The sequence below is a fragment of the Hyposmocoma kahamanoa genome, unplaced genomic scaffold (genome assembly GCF_003589595.1).
Source record: "Hyposmocoma kahamanoa isolate Upper Pololo Valley unplaced genomic scaffold, ASM358959v1 236, whole genome shotgun sequence".
Taxonomy (NCBI): domain Eukaryota; kingdom Metazoa; phylum Arthropoda; class Insecta; order Lepidoptera; family Cosmopterigidae; genus Hyposmocoma; species Hyposmocoma kahamanoa.
This window is the reverse complement of record NW_020653753.1, coordinates 528,932-546,365: the sequence shown is the minus strand read 5'-3', so window position 1 is coordinate 546,365 and position 17,434 is coordinate 528,932. Positions and strand designations below refer to the sequence as shown.

Below are 17,434 nucleotides of genomic sequence, written 5' to 3'. Positions count from 1 at the left end.
ACTCGAGACAAGTGAAATTGACAAATCTGCACGTGTATCAAACGACGTTTATTATACATTTGCGAAAAAACTACATTGAAAGTAAAATAAAACAGTATTTAAAAAAAACTAATTTTATTTCTTTGTCTGATAAAAATTCAGAGTGCAATGGCAATAGTTGCCAGTATTCAGCCACATTAAAATTAGTATTTTAGTGGCGCGGCGCGCACCAGTCTCGCGTAATACTCACCTCCGGTCATTGTTGATGTAACCCGTTGTTTTATAAAAAAACCTATGCAATTTAAACAAATAAGATGTTTGTAAGTAAATATAAGTTTTAATGGCAAATGACTTACGTCACAAAGCACATAAGTATTAAATAAATATAAAACCTCTTTAGTTCTATGTTTAAGACTTGAAACAACAGTAAATTAAAAAAAAATGGAAAATTAAAAAGCGCTAGTGCGAAAAATCCAACTTTCGGCACGATTTGTAGTACGAAAAATACCACGTTTTGAGCAACTGTATTAAAAATACAATTTAAGGGTCCGGCTACACAATCCAGCTTCACTTCGAGTAAACTTGCGCACACCATGTCCGTACGCGTTTGAATATTCTCTTTGCATGAGTGGTACGTAAGGGAGTCAGCCACATTTATTAACACGGAATCACAGAGCCGCAGCCGGTCAGATAAAACTTACATAGATACATACATATAATCACACCTCCATTACTCCATTACTCCAGGACCTCCATTTGCTACGCTCCTGACAAACCTCATTCGCCTCTTCCACTCCCATGAATATCTTCATACATTCCCGTTTATTGTTGGTACTTTTAACCCGACCTGTTTTAAGGACAACCTCAATCTGATTGAGATATGGTCGTTGAGGTCTACTTCTCCCTACGCTTCCATCCACATTCGCTGTATAAATGTGTGCTGTCTATCTACCAACATTCATTCTATCTACATGAGCAAACCATGGAAGCATCCCTCTCTCTATCCTTGTGACTACATCATCTTAATATCGCACATATTGCGCAAAGCTCTCATTTCCACAGCATTCACCGTACTTTCATGTTTTTTCTGCCACACCGAACACTCACTACCATACATTAAGATCAGCACGCCCCGATGACCAGCCAAACGCGCCTGTTTTGAGATATTCTAGCTACCCATTAAGGCATACAGGGCTCCATTCACTCGATTTCAGGCTTGCATTTTCCTCTCAATATCCCTTTCACACTTACCATCTCTTGTCAACAGACTACCCAGATACACAAATTCTTTTACCTGTTCTAATATCTCGCTGCTAGTTCTAATGTCGCATTCTGTAACTCTTTCATCCCTTTCAATTACCATCACTTTCGTCTTATTCACATTCACTTTCATTCCTTTCCTTACAAACGCTTCATGTCTAATTAGTTGCCATCTCTTGTAATACTTGTTCTCCCGATGAGGCTATAAGTACTTGATCACCGACATAGAGAAGGCATTTGACAAGTAACTCTCTCATTCATAATCCACATTCACTACCTTTCAAATCTAATAAACAATTGTCTATGAAGAGGTTGAACAACCAAGGAGATGTTCCACAGCCCTGCCTAACACTCCTACAAATGTTAAACCTTTCGGTGTATACCCCTATCAAATATTGCAACTGTTTTTTTTTTTTAAAAAGGCTATTTTGCAGAGCGCTCTGTGCTCAAGCGACCGTTTTTGATCGCATTTTCAATATTCCTTGGTATAAAATTAATAAATCCCTTAAATGAAATACGGCCAGGACATAAATTATCATCCAAAAATTATGTGTGACATTTGTGGGAAGGCACACTAATTTACACGAATTGTACCTTCTGATGTCCTTTCCTTAAACGTTGTGCGTTTCGCTTAGCTCGTGCCGCCCATGCGATACGCGCAACGTTTTTTCGCTCTTAACACAAAGAACATAAAGCTTTGTCTGACCGGCTTTATGAGATAAGTGTGTTGACTCCTTACAAGGGAAAACGCTCGCATTTTACATAACTCAGCTTGTGCAAATCTACTCGCAGTGAAAGTGGAGTGACGGTACCCTGCAGACGGGTCATATGACTTAAAATGGTATGTCACTTGTTTTCATGCAAGATTGAGCATTTGCTGAGTGTGTCTGACTTCTTTTCTGCTTATGTAACATAGTATAATCCATCCTAATGTTATTATTTTTGCGTGTAATTATTAATATAATTATATATATATATATATAATTATATATATATATATATATATAATTATAAAGCACTAGCAATCATACTCAAGTACTTGCTATTAGGGTCGTACTTCCAGTGCTTGAAATCATACTCAAGTCTGCTCAAATCCTGACTTGAGCATTGAGTAGAGTTCTGGAATGCGACCCTTAGACTATAATTCCGAATTCACAACGTGACTGTCAAGACTCAGGTTGTTTTATTTATTTTTCTTCATGAAGATGCGGAAAAATAATTGAAAACAACGTAATTTTAATAGATTTTATTATTACACACTTTTAACAGTTAATATTCTCTGAATGTAAATAACATTAAGTACTTAAACATTATAACTACGACTAGACGATTCGGAACATCAAAAAAGAAAGAGATGGCATTATGTAGTTCTTATAGCGTTATTTCTTTCCTATTTTTAGTAAGGAATAGACAATATTGGGAAATCATTAGTTCTTTCAATCACTTTAGCACTAATACATTACTTGATTGACAGGTTTGTCATGGTACGAATAAGAGTAATATATAATAAGACATAACTGGTTGATGGACTGTACCACCTCAGTCAACCGTGACTATGGGACCTGTAAAGGGCCCGAAACGTTGGTTTGTTTGAATAAACAAATATACGCGATTTAAATCCGGAAAAATAGTTTCATTACCTATGTGTAATATTCGCGAAAACGTAAGAACTCGATATATAATTTATTATTTAGAGCTTATATTTCCTTTCGATTCCTTAAAAGTGTTTGTTTTGCTTTGTTCGTACCAGCTTACATAATAATTTGAAGAAGATAGACCGGCAAAATGATAGTGACGGAGTGAAGATATTTGTGTTTTCCATCCGTTACTCTCATCTCTGGACTGTATTCGCACTTTCCATCAGGCGCGGTGCAGTCATTTTGCCGAGTCACAATAAAAAAAAAAAAATAATAATAATAATTTTATAGCATACCTGACACAAGTTACAAAGCCATAAAGAGGATGGAACTCCACCACAGCATCAATAAGGTCTCCCATTGTTCTCGTGTTGCCATAAGGAAGCCATAATATATCTACGATTTGCGGGGCCAACATACCTGTCCGAGATAAATATAAAATTTATAGTCCAAAGAAAGTACAGGTCAAGAGCACGTAAGCTTGACACTTAAGACTTAAATCCAACTCTATGTCGTTTACAATAAGAACGGTCCAAAATACAAAGTGTCAAGCTTAATGTGCTCTTGACTGTACAAGGGGCAAACAAACAAGCCTGGTAAGTTGGAAGATGCAAAGACCAATTCCATTGTTGATAAACTCCGCTTGACCCAACATCTACCATTGTTATAAAATACATGACAAATTGATCAAATAAGATAGTAAATACTAGTACATAGATATCGTTGGTAAATATTAACATTTTATAATTTTTTTTACGTGTTGACATGTGGCTACACACTTGATGGTAATATTTTAAAAGTCATATCGTGAACATAGGGAGTCAACATACTTATCGACGCTTAAGCTGGTCAGAAAAATCTTAATGCCCATGCAATAAGTGAAAAGGCGTTATCTAAGACAAACGGCGCGATTCGCCACAGACGAAACCCAAAGCACCTTTTTCGCTCTTATGGCATGGGCATAAAGATTTTTGTGCCCGATTCAAACAGATCCTTCTATAAGCCCGGTGATACTCTCAGACATTGTACTGAGATTAAACATGTTAGGTAAATAGTTACTTTATCGCTACATTACTTGAAGCAACCATACTCACCGAACAGTACATTAAGAAATAACAGAGCGACAAATCCAACGCCCGGTCCACGGAACAAATACGAACATATGTAAACAAACGGCAACATGCTGGCTCCGTACACCACCAAGAGAATAAATAGGCGAACTGTAACAGGGTACAACGAGAATACAAATATGTATATATTCTTTTATTGGTTTCCGGAGCTTAGGCGCAGATTAGAGTTCTACCGTCAGTCGTCGGTAGAGTTAAAAACCTCTGACAGACTGTTTATAATTATGTTTATAATAGATAGGTAGAATATGTTCAAACCTAAATTACTCCCAGTTCTGAAAGTTTCAATTCTTTTCAAGCATGTATGCGCTAACTTTGTTATTTTAAAATTAACGAATACAGATTCGATCAGAGAGTACAAAAAAATTGACCTTGAATACAGATTCGATCAGAGAGTACAAAAAATTGACCTTTTATATGTTGATCTATTTACTTACGTATTTGCCAGAATGTAGAAATTCCAATGACCCTAAAAAGGGCACACGAGATCAGAATAGGGATGTTGACGAGGACGAACAACACCCAATCGAAGACAAAAGCACTACCCCACATGACGACGGGGCTTAGTCCAGCTGCTTTTTGGAGCAATTTAACTCGATTTGTACGTTCCTATTACGAATTAAATTCAATTAAGTCTCGATGAACTTTGCTAGGTTTGTAAGGTGCATCGGTAAAACTATGATTTCGTATAAATAAATACCTTACCGATGAGTCGTGAAAATTGACTTTAGCATAGTTTCTACGATATTTTTCCCAAAAGCGCTTGCAGAAACGTCTCTGGTTTCTGAAAGGGCCTTCAACATAACTCAAAAATTATTTATAAATTGGGATACTGTTCTACTACGTACTTAAAAGTTACATAATATATTAACGAGTTTCCACACTAATTAACACGGATTCAATTTGAGCAGGTCAGAAAAAGCTGTAAGTCCTTCCAGCAAAATACTTTTTTTTTTGCTCTTATAGAATAAAATACAATATAAACCATTTAATATTTTGTCTTTTTTTATATAAAGAATAAAAAAGTCAAAGTAAAACAAAAAATTTAATCACCATATCTAATTTTAAATAGTCAACACAGTTATATGTGCAGCTGTGGCGTATGCAGAAGGATCCACTCAGATAATACCACAGCCGAGGGTAGGCTGTGAGGCGTTAGTTTTCAGTGAACCCTAAAACCAAGTGAGTACCAGACGTGTGTGCGACACACAACTAAACTAGATTAAATATTTATGTAGTTATTTATATGAAATGCACTACGCAGTGTTCTTGTGTGTGCTCGTATATGGAATGCTTAAGTAATTTATTTGAGATATAGTCACAATAAAGCAGAAAAACTTTTGCTTTTATAATTTAATCAGGCCTTCCTCGTAAAATTTCTATTAGTTATATATTTTTTAACTAATGTAGATAAGTTACACCTTTAATTCGTGAAAGTAGCAAATATATACTAATTATTGGTAATATATACTCATGGAAAATCTGCTCCCTTCATGTTAAACAAAGTGGCCACCAGCTGTCTTGATATCAGAATGGCTGGTCAATTATTATTTTAAATTTCTCAGAATATGTCAAAGGTAGCAATTCTTGAATGTACACTCAGTGCCAGACGCTACAGACAACTAGCCATCCTGATGGTCACAAAGCATATTACATGGACATAAAACTTTTTCTGTCCGGTTTAATGCGATTCCGTATCGAAATGTGGTTACCCCCTTATACTTTAAGAGCTCCCATGCCAAAAAAGTTTTTACGTTGGTTCCGCCCAATTTGTGAAACAAATATATGCCTGAAGTTCGCGTGACATGCGACAGGAGATGTTGAATTTTGCGCATTAAAAGTACCAAATTCGTTTTAGCGGAATAACTCTAAAACTAAAGGGATTAAGAAAAAATCCGTAGTGACAGTTGTTGATCATGCATAAATATAATTAATTATCTAATTTTTGTCCTAATAACCTGTAGCATTTAGAGGATAAATCGAAAAAATGTGAAAATTAGACGTCATTTCGTGATTTTTATCTATCGAGGAAACTTTATTGTTTTATGTTTCTGATTGAATATATCGTGTAGTTACTCATACAATATTTTATTTTTAACTTTAAAGTGGATATAGCCCTCTAAAAACAAATCGAAGATTAGGAATTTTTCCTCTGCTCCCTCTTAATAAAAATGGACGTAAATTACTACGAACCCAAAGGACTATACTTTTTTTTTTACTGTACGTTTTCATTAATACTGATTTTAATTCAATTATTTACGTACTTTGATATAAAACATGACGAACATGGCGCTTACGACACCAACACTATTGCCAATTCCGTTTGCAAGGAGCGACGCTAGCAATAACAATAACAATCTTGTATCATCCTGAAAATTTCATTGATTTTATGTTATTTTTAGAGTTGCAACGAATTTCGGTTACAATGTTCATGTCAACCACTGGCCACATATACCAGAACGTAGTAAAATTTGTCGTTCTTCGGGACTGGCTAAGTCATATTATACTAATTGTCATAGTCATACTAATTGTCATATTGCCAGATCTCAGATTGTAATTTTTCTTCAATAGTCAAAATTTTCTGACATTTGTTTTGCAAAAAATTGGTACATCTTAAGGGCGCGTTTATTCGAAATGAATTTCATCGCGCTCACGCCGCGAAGCGACCGCGTGCATCTAACTGTCATGGTAAAATAGGCTCTATTTACTCCCGGGGTATATGATGGCGCGGCGGCCGCGCTGTTGTTTTGTTCCGAGGAATTTAAATGTTGTTGCCTAGTAAATAGAATTCAGATTCGCCATTAATGTACGTGAAAGCGTGGTAACTGGGCGGTCACCGCGAGGCGGCCGCGCGAAAACTTTCGCGTCGTGTAACAGTGGGGTGATTCACGTAATCAAACCGTTACGACATCGTAGCGATTTAGTCGTTGAACTGCTTTTTCGTATTCACATGTGACAGTGAACGTCAGCGAGTTCAATTTTAAAGTCGTTAAATCTAAAATATAAATCTGGTGTATACCACAATACGTTCGAAATTAAAATTAAAATTGGACTCGTTGACGTTCCCTGTCACACGTGAATACGAAAAGGCAGTTCAACGACCAAATCGCTACGATATCGTAACGGATTGATTACGTGAATCACCCCCTTGGGCGGTTACGGTCTATTCTACGGTCAAGTCTATTATAAACGTTTAAGTAATCGAAACAAAAGACGACTGAAGTTATTCTTTTTTCAAATTAAACATTCTGGTCAGTGGTACATGAACATTATTATCATCAACTTTTTTTGCATTTTTCCATTGACTTACAATTATATGGACGTCGGGTCCGCGCTAAAAAGTGTCCGAACTTATAAGGCGTTAAAATCGTATACAGAGCGTCATTCACGCTTTAGTCTTCGTTTGTTCGACTGACTTCGCTGTCAGTCGAACAAACGAAGACTAAAGCAAAATTAGACAGTACTGCGATGACATTACAATTTAAATTCAACGTTTTAGCTTTTTCATATTCCTTTACATGTCACTACGTTTAAATAGGTTGACTTGGGACATTTTTTTCGTGGTTTTTGTATTAGACCCGTCGTCCATTTATTTGTAAGTCAATGATTTTTCTAATTAATGTGTTCTTGAATGTATTTTGTTGACTTTAAGGATCGAAATACAAAACGCGAATCGGCGCGATGCGGATTCCCGACGCAGTAAATTGCGATACGAATTCCTGCGATACCATTTGCAGCAGCAAAGCGTCTTACTGCCACAGTTTGGGTGACAATTCCTCCTAAGATCTTCAACCGTACATAATGTATTTTTTAAACTAGGTAGCGACATGAAGCCTAAAAAGAGTGTTGCACTGATTTTATTGGTAAGAAATTATAGGAAAAAACTCAAAGAAGATTAACATAACCGGAATACGCGATGCGGAGCAATTCGCAAATTCTTGCGATACGTGAGAGTTCGTAGATTTCTGTAATGCGACGTCGTACCGCAGTTTTGTGTTTCGACCCTAAGGGTGCGTACGTACAGATCTGGCGAATGCGTTGCACGCGCCCTGCACGCGTGCTGCATGCGTGCAGTTAAATATATGTCGCGCGCGAACGGAGAGCGAACGGCACGCGAACGCCTTTCTGCAAACAGGCGCAGTTGCGAAGCATTGGCCAGATCTGTACGCACCCTAACGCTACTATACTACTCAAATAAACCGATATAATATGGTTTTACAAAGATTTAATGGACATGGAGTAATCACCCGATTAGTGTAATGGGCCTGAAGTGGATAGTTATACACACTCATATTGCATTGTTTACATAAGCCTCGAAATATTGCAGCATGGACGTAAGCTAAGGACATTGCCGAATCGTGGTAACCAAAATTGCTAAACCAAGCTATAGCTTCGTTGCTTTCGAATGTCGCTCCAACAAGTAATTGGTTCCGCAGATATTCCAAAGTTAAAGGATTACTGGCCTTGAAAAATAAATTTATGTTAGTAATATCATGGCTACATACATATATATACAATTTTTTTTAAAATTTTTTAAGGCTTTGGCAAAGCCATCAGCCTAAACATGAAGTTTAATTATGTTTCTGTAAATATGGCTGCCACAAAGAGGATAGGCAATTTGAGGCGGCGTGCTTGGATTGACTCGGGATTCCTTAAAACGGGCCGATACGGGTATTTTAGTTCGAGATTCGTATAATTTCGCGTTTTAATCTTCGATTAAGGCACAATAGCACTATCATATTCCACTTTAAACAAGATTTCACAAAATAATTGAAAGACAAAATAAAAACGACACTTTTCCCTCCAAAATGCCCAGAGCGAATCCCATATAGATACAAGGTGTGTGACATGGAGTGGTTAAGACCACCAAATAAATATTATTTTTTCGAATTCCGGATTTCCGGAAATTTTCCTTCTCGAGTAATGTAGTCTTAAGTGTCTGATTTGACGAGGGATCAGAGGTGAGTGAGATATTCGTTATTTCTATTGAAACTTTGCTTTGGGGTTTCGTTGTAAAAGCGTGTTAGCTTGCGAATAAAATTGGTGTAGGTTAGGCAAATTTAAATTTCCCAATTTTTAATTTTAATTTAAATGCTTTCTTTCAAATCCTTGCTCTTACCTAGATACTCGTTAGACTGCTAGTTGAAATTTTCAAATTACTAATCGAGTACAAAAACTTGAATGAATCGAATTATTTTTTACGTAGATACAGCACTGTGCAACCATAGACTTCATAGACATAGATTTAGATACTTCGATATTTGAAAAATAATCTTACTTTTGGACTAACATTTTTCAATACGATTTTAGAATTTTATTGACATTATTTGATATTATTCGAAATCTTCAAACCTTAAAAGCGTTACTATTCCATTTATTGAGTGATTGCTTTAGAATTTAATATAACCAAACCGGTTTGCTTACTTTTCCCGTATAATGGATTGAAACGAAGTATAAGTATAAACATATATAATATAAACGTAGTAAACTTTCTCCAAAGTAGAACAACATTTTATGCTTGTTTTTAAACTATTACAGTTTTGGCAATGACGCAGCAGATGAACAAGCCAGAAAAGGGTCGGAGACGGACGCTGTAGGACCAGAACCCATTGTGTCCCTCCCCTACCAATGATCCAGAACAACTATACACAAAGGTACAAAAACTTCACATAATAATACATGGACCACCCTTATGGTTTGTAGACAGGCGAGGAAAGCACTCCCAACGCTCAATGCCAGTCTATCACGAATATTAATTAAACTTAAAAGGCAAGAGCTTTGCACTCTAACTGCCGCCCTAACGGGTCATGGTCCATTGTATCATGAGTGAATATAAAAGTATCTAGAATATCCGCATTAGATTAAATAAGCCATAGCTCGTATATAGCCTACTAAAAATGTTTACTTTGGTGAAAGGTTAGTCTCTATCTACTCATCTACTGAATTTTTTGACGTTCAAAAAATTCAGTTTTTATTATTATTTTAATATTATTAAAAACCAACTTCAGCTTTGTAAGTAAGTACCTAGTTTTATCTTACGATGCAGTTAAACTATTTCCGAAATCCATATTTTACCAGAGATACACAAACTGTTATAATTCTGTGTTAAAATTTATGGATTCCTCACCTACTAACCTCAATTGCATTTACTAAAATAATAAAATAAAACATTTGGTCATTGACTTACAATTATATGGACGTCGGGTCCGCGCTAAAAAGTGTTCGCACTTGTAAGGCGCTAAAATCGTATACAGAGCGCGACACTCCGCTTTAGTCTTCATTTGTTCTACGGACAGCGCGATACTGCGATGACATAACAATTTAAATTTCGAATAGGTTGACTTGGGACATTTTTTTCGTGGTTTTTGTATTAGACCCGTCGTCCATTTAATTGTAAGTCAATGCATTTGGTCGTAATTGTCGTTCTATGATAAGTAAGGAAAATTATTTATAAGTACCTACACATAATAAAACATGATACTCACTCTCTCAAGATAATAGTCTGATATCGATTCGTTAACAAGATTGAGTCGCATTTTTGCAACGGCGGTCTGATTAAAAATTTCTTCATAAGCTGGTCCTGATGACGCGCCTAGACCAGTATTGTCGTAGTTTAGAAGAGTTTCAGTTTCAGCAAATCTGAAATTAACAATTATTAAACAAATTTGTATTGTATAACATTGCTGTTTTGTGGCTAGTCCACAGTGTGTAATAAATAACTTATATGATATCTAACCCTGTGGTTAGTACTAATGCCCTCTTCTCTTTGGCATCTGATGTTCTGGTAGCATATGCGATCATAGCGAGCGTCGAGTTAATGAGCAGAATGGGGGTCAGAAACTGCAGCAAAATCATCGTCCAGGAACGCGACCAGACCAGAAACAACTTCATCCAAGTTGCTAATATTTGATTAATTAGTAATTGTGGCCCTGTTATAGTTTTTAGTTTGGTATCGCCAGCACCACCAAGGCTGTCAAATTCGAGGCCATCGGTAGTGTCGTCGGCAAATTTATCGGGTTGCTTTCCGCCATGCTTTCTACTAGCAGAGGCACCCTTTCTGTCGCCTTTACTATTGCCGTCACTCGTACATTTATCACCAGGACATTCTGCAATAAATGTTTTGTTTGTCATTTAGTTATTTAGCACTGTACATACCACGTTTTCGTATTCCTTGTTTACATGCTTCGATTTGGCCACTGTTTATTAATATGAAAAAGTGGTGTGTGGCTAATTAGTGTGTGTTGAAATTGTCGAGGCAGTAAAAAAATATTGTTATCTATCTGCGATACTTGGAGTACAGCTGAACATGCGTTCAGTTTGAATTACAGAGAATTGTTTGTTTTGTTAAAAAAAATGTTTATTTAAAATACACAATGTTTGGCTTCCAGACTATACAGGTGACTTAGCTAAAATAGTACATGAATCACTTATTTTTAATTTGTCTCTACGTAAAGTAAGAAATAACGCACCTAGCAATGTATGCTCCCTGCCGCAGTAGCACCGCAATGCAGGGTCAAACTTGCATTTTTCATCGTCGGGAATTTCAGTTCCTCCACAACAATATCGTTGTGGAGTGTCGAATAAGCAACGACCTCGTTGACCAGTCGCTCTGAAGTGGCATTTACCGCATTTACATTGTAAAAATTTAGCCATAGTTCGTGCTGAGACGGGATTATCGCCGTACGATTCGGAACCCACCCTGTAAAATGTCGATAAAACTACCTAGAGAATACATTACATTATATTTCAAACACAAATCATGTCTTCCTTCCACAGTCAATCTGCATGACTATCTCAACATTTTTAAAAATAAATTAAAATTAAATACCGTACCTGAGAAGCATTACACTGTAAGCGCCATTTATGTAATTTTACGGGGGAAGCGATTTTGTGTCGAAAAGCAGTTTGTACGCCAATTAGAGTAGCACGAAATGTTATTAAAACTCGATTAGTTTTATTTCAATCCATTCTAAATGTTGTACATGCTGCATTTCGACACAAAATCGCGTTCCCTGTAAAATTACAAAAATAGCACTTACAGTGTAATGCTTCTCAGGTACGGAATATAATATAATGGTTACACTTTACGCCATGAACACGTCTTCAAGCGTAGTTGCAACAAGCCCGTAATTCTGAAACTTGATATTGTTTTGGTTTCTCTCCAAGTCGGACAGCATTTCTTCGAAAATGTGGGCGGACTCGTTTGACAAACTATAAGTAACTTCAGTGCCTAGAAAAATCCAACAAAATCAGTCACATGAATATGCCACACTAATGTCAATTTATCACTGGCAATGGTGTGCTACTTCATAATCAACTAACCTCGATCTTCTTTGACAACAGTGTTTGGAATATATTTGTTCAATAGCTGAGTACAAGCGTCAACGTCGAAGGATTCCGACTTCACAATAACCAGAGTATACCCCGCACCGAAATGTTGTTTCAAGAAGTAAGGGCTACCGACACACTGGAGGCTACCAGCTGACATTATTGCGACGCGATCGCCGAGGATGTCCGCTTCATCCATGAAATGGGTTGTTAGAAGCATCGATCGACCTAAAACAATTAAAAACAGCCTTGGTAGCCAACACTTTTTACCGTTTTCTGTTTACCGCCAACAACACAAAAATAGTCTGTTTGAATGCTTTCGATATTTGGTCAACTACATAAGGTATAGGGGGTAATATAATGTGTAATACCTATATCATATAAACTCGTTTAATATAACAATTCACTTAATACAACAAACGTTTAATATAAACTTACATGCTATGATTTCACTTTATTTAACAAACGTTGTCTTTCACTTTAGATAACAGTTATAAATCTCAATTAATATAACAACAATTTTAAAATGTTCTTAAAGATGTGAATGTTATATCAAATGAGAATTATATGAAATAAAGTTACAGGAAGTGAAATTAGTGCAAATAAAAATTATATTAAATGAACGTTTTACGTTTTGAAATCAGTTTATTTGATTTTCGCACAAGTATTTTATGCTGCCAGGGGTGACAAGAAGAAGCTGGGATAATTGTATCTTTATGCGTAGGCTTACGGTAAATTTTAAAATCATGTTTGTTATCCACTTTGGTTAAATCTAAGAAATTGAGTGAGTTGTTTTGTTCTAATTCTTTCTTAAACTTAATTTTTGGGTGTTTGTTGTTAAGGTCGTTTACAAAATTGTCCAGATGTCTCGTACTACCCGTCGAACAAAGTATTCGATACTTTGATCAACATACATCAACATACCTAAAGTAATAATATAATATATATCTATTACCTGCAATGTATTGAGTTTAAAAAAGATCCATAAATAAGTCTGCCATTAAAGAACTGAGAGGAGAACCCATTGCTAGACCATCACATTGCAAGTAATATTGTCCGTTAAACCTAAAGTAGTTTTGTTTCATGCAAAGAGATGTCAATTCTCAATTATCAAAATCAAGAATCAAAATTAAAATAATCTTTATTTCATAGGTAACCATTATTATACTTGAAATCTTCACATTGGTTAAACTCTACCGCTCTTCGTAAGGCAGTTTCTCCAGAGGAGAATGTACAAGAAACTCTCGGGGTTGCTCTTTGTAAAAACATTTGTACGCATTCAACATTTACAACATATTTTTTTGCTTTCAAACATCGATCATGAAAGAGATCGAGACTATCTCCATGAGCTAAACGGGTTACTATCACGGATTTTTGTCATCCAAGTACGCAGAAGTTGTATAATAACCTTTAGTCAATTTGTTAGACTGGGTAAGAAACATTTTATGAGCCACCTGTGACGCGAAGAATCTCGCCTTTTGGTCTAGAATACCAAATTCAATATTATGTAACTTAAAAGAAAGCTCTGAATAAAGTATTTTAAGATGTAATTTTAAATTGTCTCTAACGGTAAACCAATGGCGAAATTCCTCGCTTAACCATATTTTTTGTGCCCTATCGATTGCGATCCTAGCTGCCTTACTAGTGTTGTTACAACGTAAATGTATATAATTAGGTACAACATTTAAATGTTACTGTAATTTTTTTTTATGTCACCACTTGTCTAACGAGGCATGCAAGAGCTACTCGAGTGAAAACGTATAGACTTTCATATCGAAACTTGTCGAACGTGTGCCCTCATTGGGTAAATTAATTAACCATTATAATAATAATGCATTTTAAATTGATTGAATTTGCATTGTTATTATTGTAAAGGTTTCGACGTGGTGCACTATCACTTTACAACCGACAAACCGTAGCTGCTTTTCTTCACTGAGATGTAGATCAGATGTCCGACTGATGCAGCCTATCTCAACTACTCCACTACTATACCATGCTCTGTAACACAGGTTTTTACCTTGTGTCGGAGTCTGTCTGTATGTTTGTGATAACATCCGTGTCAAGCGTCTCAAGAACCTTCAGGCACCGACTTTTTTGTTTTGTGGCTTCTGGTTAACACGGGAGTTACACAAATAGTGTACTGCGGCGTCTACTGTTCGTACAGTGGAGATCAAGAGACGACCAAGACGTTCCAACGACTGAGTGAGACGTCTGATGAGGCTCAGCATAGACACCCAAGGGCACAGCTAGTCATTTTAGAGAACTTTAATGCTCACTATGGTTGTTCCCATACCAGATGTCTAATCATGCAGGGAGAGAGACGCGTAAACTTGTGTTAACGCTAAGCTTTTCCCAGCTTGTCAGTAGCACCACAGAATCTCAAATCTTGTGCCTCATATGGCTAATTGTTTAGACCGTCCATGGTTATAGTGCTGACTGTAAGCATGCTGAAGTACAAGTACTACGACTACACCGACTACGATCTTGGACAGATGTTCGACTACGCAAAGCCTCGGCATTTGAAGAAAGCTTTTAATAAGGCCACATAAGTAATCTCCAGTACGGAGTCCGACTAAGGCGATCTATGGGAGATCTCCTTGCGTTGTGCTATGTGGCTCTCACATATGAAGCGAGGAAAAGCAAGGCGAAGCCCTCGCAATGTTTTTTTGACTTTTCTGGACTTTGTCCTTTGGCTGGCCTAGCCACCTTGGATTCAGTTGAAAAGTCTGCCAAGAGGCTTATGCCAAGTGACTTAGACTTAGTAGAAGTGGAGGCAAAAGAGCTACCTTGAACATCACCGTAAAGTTGCCTGCTTATGGTATTCTGTAGGATATATCGCGGAGAGTGTGCGATGGAATTGCAAAATTTAATTCCGCCTTTCCCTCAACACCACCGGGGTACCTATGTTGTATATATGTCGATATTCTAAGGATTCCATCGAAGCGATTTATAAGCTCTAATATATTTTGCGATGTCATTTTTCTTTGTGTTAACTATTTGTTCTTTTGTGTATTCTTTATTTTAAATAAGTATATTTTATTATGACATGTCACTTGTTATTTAATATCGAATTAATTAAACAGAACACTTTCTGTTTAATCACACAGGACAGGCGTGGGGCATTAACATTTTTTAGTATCTTAACTCTTTATGTTAAACAATCATGATGCCCAAGTAATTGTGTTATGCCTTTTCTTTTACACTTATCCCACTAATAAGGTATTTTTCAGGGTCTAACTAAAACATAAAATGTACGCTACTTCCTTATCCGTAACGTCTTTATGTAAAAATATGTATGTTAGCTGTTGTTCTGGGCTGATGACAAAACCCAGTTGTATAACATGCCGTTTATTTTGAATATTAAGAAATTGTAAAGCATGTTGTAGTCCTCATCAATATCTAAAACTTTCTGGTAGTCAACTTTTCCATATAACAAAGAAAATCAGAGTTATGATTTTTTTCTTGAAAAAAAAAATCTTTAAATCGCTCCCTGTAAAATTGTCCAAATGCACGTTAGCCCTTTTGACTTTCCAGCATCGATATACAGGGTGGGCCAAGAATTCGTTAACATTTAAATCTTATACCCCACGCAAGTACAAGCCGCGCGGGGTGCGGGTAGGGGTCTTGACACTAGTTTGTTTCTCAGAAATTTAGTCGCAATGGATCGCTTCACGGGCCCACAGCGCGCTTTTTGTGTGAAACAATTTTATTTAAACAACAGTTCGCTCATTACTTTGAGACGCTTATTTCGCGTTGAATACGATTTACATGACTTAAGAAGTGTCCGAGTGCTCCTTTAATAAGGAACTGGGTGTAGAAGTTCGAAGAGACGGGATCTACACTTAATGTGAAACAAACCGGCGGCCCACGGACTTCTCGGAGCGAAGAGAACTTGCAGCAAGTTTCGGCTTCTGTTCGACATAATCCAGATTTATCGACGCGCAAACGTTCGGCTGAATTAGGATTATCCCGGACATCATTATTCTCCTAAGGTAACTGTATGGGCTGCAATTTCAGCAAAAGGAATCATTAGACCCTACTTTTTCGAAAATTCTCGCGGCCGTTCGGTTACTGTTAATTCTTCTGAGTATGTGAAAATATTACGGGAGTTCTTGGCACCAATGCTACTGGAATTTGCTGGCTACAATCGTAACACGTGGTTTCAGCAAGACGGGGCCACTTGTCACACATCTAACGAGTCCCTGCCGGTGGTCAAAGAAATGTTTCCGGAAAAGCTGATTTCCAGACGAGCCGACATCCCATGGCCACCTAGAAGTCCAGATCTATCCCCAGCAGACTTCTTTTTAGGGGGTTATTTAAAAAGTCGTGTCTACATTCATAAACCAAAGACACTAGGTGAATTAAAAGAAAAAAACAGCGAAGAAATGTCGGCGATCTCGCGGTTACTTTGCCGACGAGTATTCGAAAATTTCGGTACTCGCTTAGAAGAGTGCAAAAGGCGAAACGGTGGTCATTTAGATGATATTATTTTGAGAAAATAAATTACAATTAATTTACTGCCTCCGTGGCCGAACGGTTACCATGCCGGACTGCCACGCAGAGGTCCCAGGTTCGATTCCCGGGCAGGAAGAAATATTTGTATGGCCTACATTTATTTCTCTCGTGAGTTTGGGTGTAATTTGTGGTTGTCTATGTGTCCATAGCACCCGCGACACAGGGTCTCCCTAGTGCGGGGCTATGTTGAGTGTGAGCGTTATTATTATTATTACTTTCTTGTGAATAAAAAAAATTTAAAATATACCTAATGTTTTTTTTATACGATTTTTTCAAATGTTAACGAATTCTTGGCCCACCCTGTATTATTTCGATACCTCCAATGAACACTACACCAACTTTATTTTTTGGTAATTGTCTGTTACTATTGTAAACAGCCATATTTATATGCTAATATTATGCTTCCCGAATTTTGTGAAGAAAATAAAGAAACAAAAACAAAAAAAAAGCTTATTTTGTGAAAAAAGTAAAGATACAGGCATTGACTTACAAATAAATGGACGACGGGTCTAATACACAACCACGAAAAAAATGTCCCAATTCAACCTATTTAAACGTAGTGACATGTAAAGGAATATGAAAAAGCTA

At 36.8% G+C, this 17,434-nt stretch overlaps 1 protein-coding gene across 1 annotated transcript in view; it reads right to left on the bottom strand.

Moving 5' to 3' along the window:
- Nucleotides 1-17,434, bottom strand: part of LOC113228687 (ATP-binding cassette sub-family A member 3-like) — a 60,555-nt gene that overhangs the window by 17,960 nt on the left and 25,161 nt on the right. Inside the window, exons 12-21 of the mRNA XM_026462041.1 lie at nt 12,326-12,559; nt 12,092-12,233; nt 11,473-11,702; nt 10,740-11,109; nt 10,489-10,642; nt 8,251-8,466; nt 6,268-6,372; nt 4,441-4,612; nt 3,971-4,096; nt 3,173-3,296 (exon numbers count right to left, since the gene is read on the bottom strand). Of these exons, the coding sequence (XP_026317826.1) occupies nt 3,173-3,296; nt 3,971-4,096; nt 4,441-4,612; nt 6,268-6,372; nt 8,251-8,466; nt 10,489-10,642; nt 10,740-11,109; nt 11,473-11,702; nt 12,092-12,233; nt 12,326-12,559 (1,873 nt within the window). The remainder of the gene's footprint in view (nt 1-3,172; nt 3,297-3,970; nt 4,097-4,440; nt 4,613-6,267; nt 6,373-8,250; nt 8,467-10,488; nt 10,643-10,739; nt 11,110-11,472; nt 11,703-12,091; nt 12,234-12,325; nt 12,560-17,434) is intronic.